The sequence below is a fragment of the Streptopelia decaocto genome (genome assembly GCF_964273445.1).
Source record: "Streptopelia decaocto genome assembly, chromosome: 5".
Taxonomy (NCBI): domain Eukaryota; kingdom Metazoa; phylum Chordata; class Aves; order Columbiformes; family Columbidae; genus Streptopelia; species Streptopelia decaocto.
In genome coordinates, this window is record NC_138659.1 from 46,403,857 (window position 1) to 46,410,836 (window position 6,980).

At 38.8% G+C, this 6,980-nt stretch overlaps 1 protein-coding gene across 1 annotated transcript in view; it reads left to right on the forward strand.

The window, feature by feature from the left end:
• The window catches only part of NRG3 (neuregulin 3), a gene marked incomplete at both ends in the record, with an annotated part of 401,478 nt that extends 395,701 nt beyond the window's left edge, over positions 1-5,777 (forward strand). Inside the window, one exon of the mRNA XM_082052925.1 lies at positions 5,270-5,777. Coding sequence (XP_081909051.1) covers positions 5,270-5,777 — 508 coding nt within the window. The remainder of the gene's footprint in view (positions 1-5,269) is intronic.
• Between the last annotated feature and the right edge of the window lie 1,203 nt (positions 5,778-6,980).

Sequence of the window (6,980 nt, forward strand, 5' to 3'; positions counted from 1 at the left end):
TTCGTTTTTGTTTGCCAGACTGCTCTTTTTAAGCCTTTCAAAGGCTGTAGAAGGAGTGATCAGAACAAACTGTAAGTGATTGGCAGCATTACTCTTTATAACTAATGCCATGATGTGCAGTTCTAGTAACTTTTGTGTAATAATATTTTTTTTCCATCAGCTATGGGCAAAGAATAGAAAATAATTCAGAAGTCCAGCTTTCATGTTTTTAAAATAAATCCATGTACATGGTAAAATGTGTTTGCAGTAGACCAAAGACCTACCACTTCACATGGGCTTCTTTTTGAAAATGCACAAAGAATCCAGTATTTTTTCTTTTTTAATTCAGCTTATTAGAATATGGAATGTGAGCTCCAGCTGTACATAAGGTCTGAATTTCAGAAGTGCTCCTGAGCACCTACAGCTGCCTTTGAAGTCTTTTGCAATTGCTGAGATATTTTGCATAATATTTACATATCCCTACAGATTTCCAAAGACTCTTCAGAATTACTACAAACACGTTATGTGTAAAACTAGGAGCAATATCAGGAATAGAATAAAACAACACCAGCTTCATTTGGACATGTGTAAGTCACAACTAAGTTCAGCAAAGTGAACAGCTACACTGCAACAAGGCAGCTGTATGTTTTGGTGCTGGAACTGGCTTTATGAAATGCAGAACTGAGGTCACCTATGTGTTTAATTTTCCTCAGGGAAGCAAGGAGCTGTTATCACTATCCACTCTGACCTCCTGGGAAATGAAAGCCACAAGTGCTGACCCAGAACAAGCATTGTTACATGTGTGGTGTCTCTGCATGTGTGCACACACAGCTACAAATTTGCCTCATACTTCTTTCATTGTTACTATTTGCTGCTTCCAAGGAAAAACTTGTTTATTACTTCTTGCAGTAAATATGTAAATATGTGCTGCAGCCGCCTCCTAGGTTGAGAAGTGCACAGCAAAGTTGCCTTGTGGGTAGCCGGATTTACTCTTCTCTAGGAAAACAGTCTGTGATATTACAAGTATCATATTGTATTGACCTTTATTTTAAATTTGCAGTTCTGGAAAAGGTTCATATTTGGACCAGACTATGATAGCTTCTGGCCTCAATTCACTAAAGCATTTCATCAACATTTTGTGTGTGAGGCATGTCTGTAGAATTAGACCTTCCTAATATTGACTCTAGCAATGGGACCTTTATCTGAAGGAGTTCTCTGAATGCATCAATACGTGGTGTTGTGACAGCGAGTCACAGAAGTCTCTGTATATCACATATACAATACCAATAGTCTTCAACTAGTACTCATGGAAATGAATTTTTAAAATGTCACTGTTAGGCATGAAAACAAAAACAATTATTTGATCTTGTTTTGTTACAATGTTTTACTGATGATGGTTTTTATTCAAATGAAGTATTTTAAGAGTGTAACAAAACTTTTTGTGGGTTATTTCGTGTTGCAGCAATGAAGTAATCTCTTCAACCAAAACAGAAGAATGAACCTTATCTCTGAACAAAACTAAAAGATAATTCACTAATTCTACTTCATGTGGAATTCTTCTAACTTAGGAAAAGGTTTCCCTAGAATCACATGGCTTTTTGCCATCTAAATATCTTCTAGTTTCATAGTGATGTTTTTTTTCATTACATTTCCAGCCCAGATGAAAAGTTCCCTTGTCCTCTGTAGGAGTTACTCTCCTTCCTTTCTTCTCCCTTTTCACCTCCATCTTTCCCTATAGGAGGCACAAATCAAAGTGGTTTATCTCCCTAATTCTGTGAACTTTCTGAAGTTCATCCATCAGCAGCTCTGGCTGAAGTTTAGTCAGATTTTGTATGTTTATATTTGATAGAAAAGAGGCTAATTTGCCTGCTTAGTTTTTGTCTAGTCCTGTATAAGTGCTCCACTGCCCATCCCACTTTGAGAAGAAAGATTTTGCTGCCTTCAAGAAACACTGGATCTCATTATTTGCAACACATCTCCAATATTTGTAGAATATGAGTCAAATACAGTTATACCAGTTATTTAATCAGTATGCTACTTGAAGGAATAGAAAAACCTGCTTGAAATGAGGGGCTTAGAGAAAACAAACCGTCTCCACGCCAGCCACATCTCAGAGACTGTTTTGAGTCCTTGAGGGTGTCACGAATCTACATGCAGTTAAGGGGACTAGCAGTTTAATCATGTGCTTTCAAGTGACAGCTTTTTGTGTTACATGGTAGGAAATGTTAGAAGTGCCTTATAGCCTGTGTATGTGTACATATAAAGATGTATTTATGTATGCAAGACCCAATGTGTCACATGTACAGGTAGAAAACGGGGGGTGTCTGTCTAGGTCTATGTGCATACAAGGCTGAATCAAAGCCTGGTGATGCCACTGGAACGACTCCTATTCATCTTAATGGATGTTGTCATTAGGCTCATATACTGAGCACCTATAGCAACAGTGCTTATAGGAAAGCTATTGCTACTATGCTAAACAGAAAAAAATTCATATCTTAAGTTCCAGTCCTTTCTGTCTCTCTTTAATATCTGTTTTATGGGGGCAGTAAAATTATTATTCTTCTTTCAGTTTCATTCTTTAACTTAGACTCTTAAACACTGTATAACATAATTACTCTTGCATATTTATAAATGTTTGAGTTTCTTATTTGCTTGATTTTGGGAAGAGGGTGGAGAGAGAGCTGCACTTTGAAATACATGTGCATTAATGAATTTATGCAGAGAAAATAATTTTTCAGATAAAAAAACAGATATCTTTCTTAGGAGGAACTAAAGTTCTGGGAAAGTTAATTATAGGAAAATGTAATTAAGATTCTGCAGTTATAGGTCTTAATCTCAGTCTGTTGAGAACAGCAGCAGTCTGGTGTCACAAGTAGATGCATGAATCAGTTTGTAATTAACCAAAAGCTGGGTCTCACATGGTCTAGGTGTAATATCCCTGCTAGTTGAATATCTTGCCTATTGCACATGCTGTATGTGCTTTAATTCATCCTCAGTCCTCCTTTGAAAGCCCTGTGACCACAGGGCAGAAACATGTAATTCTGGCATAAAATTGGTGTGTCTGTCTGTACTTCAAAAATATTGTGGAAATATGCCAGGCATTGCTTTACATGTTATTGTTGCTGCCAATTAGTTTTCAAAATACCAAGAATAATTGAATATCTATTATGAAATTGGCAAATGTTACTGTTTTCTCACCACACTCATTTAAATTCAGTCTTTTCTTGGTTTTGCTTATATATCATCCATATAATACTTCCATTGCATGTGAAATTCATTAAAAACATTCATTCCCTTTGTTTTCAGGGTGCAGCCCAGAATATACTTAGGGCCTGAATTACCAAAAAAGGGAATAATGCAACTGATGCGATCTCTCCAGCTATAGTCGTTTGAACAATTATATAATAAGCAAAGGAAACAAGAATGGGCACAACCCAAAGGTCTGCACTGTTTTGTTTTCGTTTATTTTTTTTGACTGTCCTCCCTCGGGAATAATCTCCCTGGTCAGAATTAGTTCATACCAATTCTTGAAAACTGTTCTGAAAAGGCCATCCCTAAGCAGCTAGAAGTGTGTTTAAGCATAGTGCAAATGTAATTAACCAAAAGCTGAGTCTCAGCTGGCTCAGATATGAAAAGCATAATTGCAGCTGTATAGCATGTACAAGAAGTTCTATCACATATCCAAAAAAGCCGCTTGCTATCTTATTCACCTGGGTCCTGATTCCCAAAGAAGTATCTCTTTCCATCAGAAAGCAGCAAAGATCACAGCACCTACTTATCACAGGGCTCCCTGTGGTGTTTTCTGGTCTTTTGGGGATGTCTGGAGAGTTTTGGTATGGGGGCTGCACAGAGCTGCATGCCTGCATGTGTACAGGTTAATGTGTCAAACAGTTGTACAAACACGGCATCGCCACAGATGAGTTAATTACAAGTCAGCAGTGCTCTGCTGGAAATGAGCCTAAAGATATCTCCTCCTTTCTCTGCTGTCTGACAGCTTGCCAGGAGGATGGGGCCAAAGGAAGCCTTTCCAGTTAATTAGTGTTGTGTGCTAGTATTGGACTATAGCTGTTTCATGCACTTCACTTTCTTTTCCTTAGTTCTCTTTCTGCTAATGCCAAAAAGCAGCAAAGCACGTATGTGTAGAAGACTATCTCTAGTGAAGTCCAGCAGGCTTAAGCAGCTTTCTGAAAAATACCCTTCAAGTCAGAGCTCAAAGCACCTGCTTCCACACCACATCTAAACATTGCTTTCCTCATCTATGGATTAAATAGTGATATGATCACAAAGCTGATTATAAATAAAATATGTTCCAGTACTGAAGTGATGTCTTGACAACCATGATTAGCAGATATAGCACTCTAAAAGCACAAAATTTCCAGTGATACCACTTCCAGATAGGAAACATCTTTTTTTTTTTTTTTGTCATTGCTTCCTTTATTTTATATTTAGTATACTTTCCATTTATGGGGTTTTTTTTAAGTATTTCCTGTAGTGAAAAGACTTTCTGATCAGAATAATGAATTTGGCTTTGAAACAAAATGGAAATGTTGATAAAAACTCACCAAAGTTGCCTCACAATAAATAAATCATCCTAGGATATGTATTAATGGAGGATAAAGTATTTTTTGTGAAACATAGGTTTACAATATCAGGAAAACACAGACAATTTCTTGAGCCAAATGTATTAGATCTATTGCAGATGAAAACAAATCAGGCCAACATTCATAGTATGGGTGACTGTAAAAAAGACATGTTTTTCAGAGGTACAATGTAATTAAGTGCTCTAATTGTTTGGAAGGGAGCACAGACAATCATTCACATGTAAATAAAGACTACACAACCATATTTCATTTAAAGTTCTTTTTTTCTGCACCTTTCTAAAGTGTTTTCCTAAAATAGCCATTTGACATTGAGAGTTCCAATATTGAAGAAAGCCCCAGTTAGTAACGTAGAATGGAATTTCAAATTTAAATTCAAACACAATGAGCTGTAATACAGTATTACAGCTGAAATATTTTTAAAAGGAATTGTCATTATTCTGATATACTGGTGGGTAAAACGAGACAGAGAAGAAAGCAGCAGTTTGCCACCAGCAGATCTGAGAATCAAAACCACTTCTCCACAGTCTGTTGTTTTCCCCAGAGCCACGCTATTACCAAGTCCTCCTAATGCGAGAGAAAAAGGACAGGTGTCTCTCCAGCACAGTTCACTGCATCTCGCACAGCGTTCCTGCTGCCGGTTGCATCTGACTGCTTGATGTACAACAGAAACTTCTTTTTATTCTTTCCAGGTGTTCGTCCAGTGGTTTAAAAACTCCTCAGAACACTTCAATAAATATGCAACTGCCTTCAAGAGAGACAACCCCTTATTTTAATAACATGGATCAGAAGGACTTGGTCGGCTATTCATCTTCAAGGGCCAACTCGGTTCCCATCATCCCATCTGTGGGCTTGGACGAAGCCTGCATGCAAATGCAAAATGTTTCTGAAGTAACAGGCATCAAATGGTGCAAAAACTCCTATTCAGCTGAACTTGTCAATGTGAGTTCCCCAGCCAGTAATTGTCTTATAGCAGAACAACATGAAGTGAAAATATTGCTAGAAACTGTGCAGGAGCAAATTCGGATTCTGACGGATGCGAGGAGGTCGGAGGACTATGAACTGGCGAGCGTAGAAGCAGAGAGCAGCGTGAGCGAAAACACAGCCTTTCTGCCCATGAGTCCCATGGCCAAGTCAGAGCGAGAGGCACAATTTGTCTTAAAAAGCAAAACGCAAAGAGACTCAGTATTGACCAAGTGACTTTGTGTGGGGGTTGCGGGAGGGGAAACAAGATCTGTGCATTCGATGCTTTGCTAAACAGGAAGGGAGGAGATTAAATACAAATTATTTATATGCATTAATTTAAGAGCATCTACTTAGAAGAAACCAAATAGTCAATCGCCCTCATATCATAGTGTTTTTTAACAAAATATTTTTTTAAGGGAAAAGTTCCAGGAGGGGTAAAGTGTACATCAGGTGCTTTCTAGGCAGGATTACACATACAGTTTCAGTTACAGAGCATTGTACTGCGGTCCTGTTCAGCTGTCCGAAGGCTTAGGCTATGCATCCTTTTTTTCAGTAAAGCCCAAGAACATTCTTAGATTCGTTTCTGGTTTCAGGGCAGAACTGGCCAGGGATTCAGACCCTGAGGAGCAAGTCCTGTCACACCAGCACATATCTGGTCCCCTCTCCCCCTCTCCTTTTGGTTCTAGGTTCATACTGTGGAAAGAGGCATGCAAGTGTCTACTTCCGAGGTCTGGTACCTACTGTGGAATGACAATAAATCCCTAAATTGAGACAGATGCTTAACTCTTGACCTTACTTTAATGTGTCAGTCAGCCCGGGAAAGTCAATGGAAACATTTAGAAGCTTTGAGTTTGGCTAAGTACGGAGTGGGATTAGGGTCTGCAGAGATGCAGTGGTCAGGAGCCTGTGGCTGCTCCATCCTCTGATAGAGGCTCCATCCTGCCTTGACAGAGAGTGAGGAAGAACAAGAGAAAGTGCAAAAGTGTGTATTGTGACAGGTTTGGGTTCCGTTTTTAGTTTGGGTTGTTCACTACTGACCCCTCAACATTCCTACACTGTTATGCTTTGAAGGCATTTGTAAGCTCTCAAGGAGCACTTCTGAGTGTGTGTGTATTTTTTTAGACTTATTTTTTATTATGGATTGTTCAGAGAATAGTCAGGGAGCTCCGATATGATAAAAATCCAGTTGATAAGTGTCCACACTGCCCTAATTTGTTCCTGCTTTCAGCTCCTCAGTCACTTTAAGTAATTGTGGCTTAGGTTTGTGAACTTTAAAGCTTAAACACCGCAGATGGTTTGGTATGGGCAGACCCACAAGCATGCACAGATCTGGTTCGAATGGGGCAGATGTTTTTCACCAAATCATTCCCTGCAAGGGGACTAAGGCCTTAGAGAAGAAATGCCATTTCCTGGTTGCTGTATCCCAATCATGTTAGA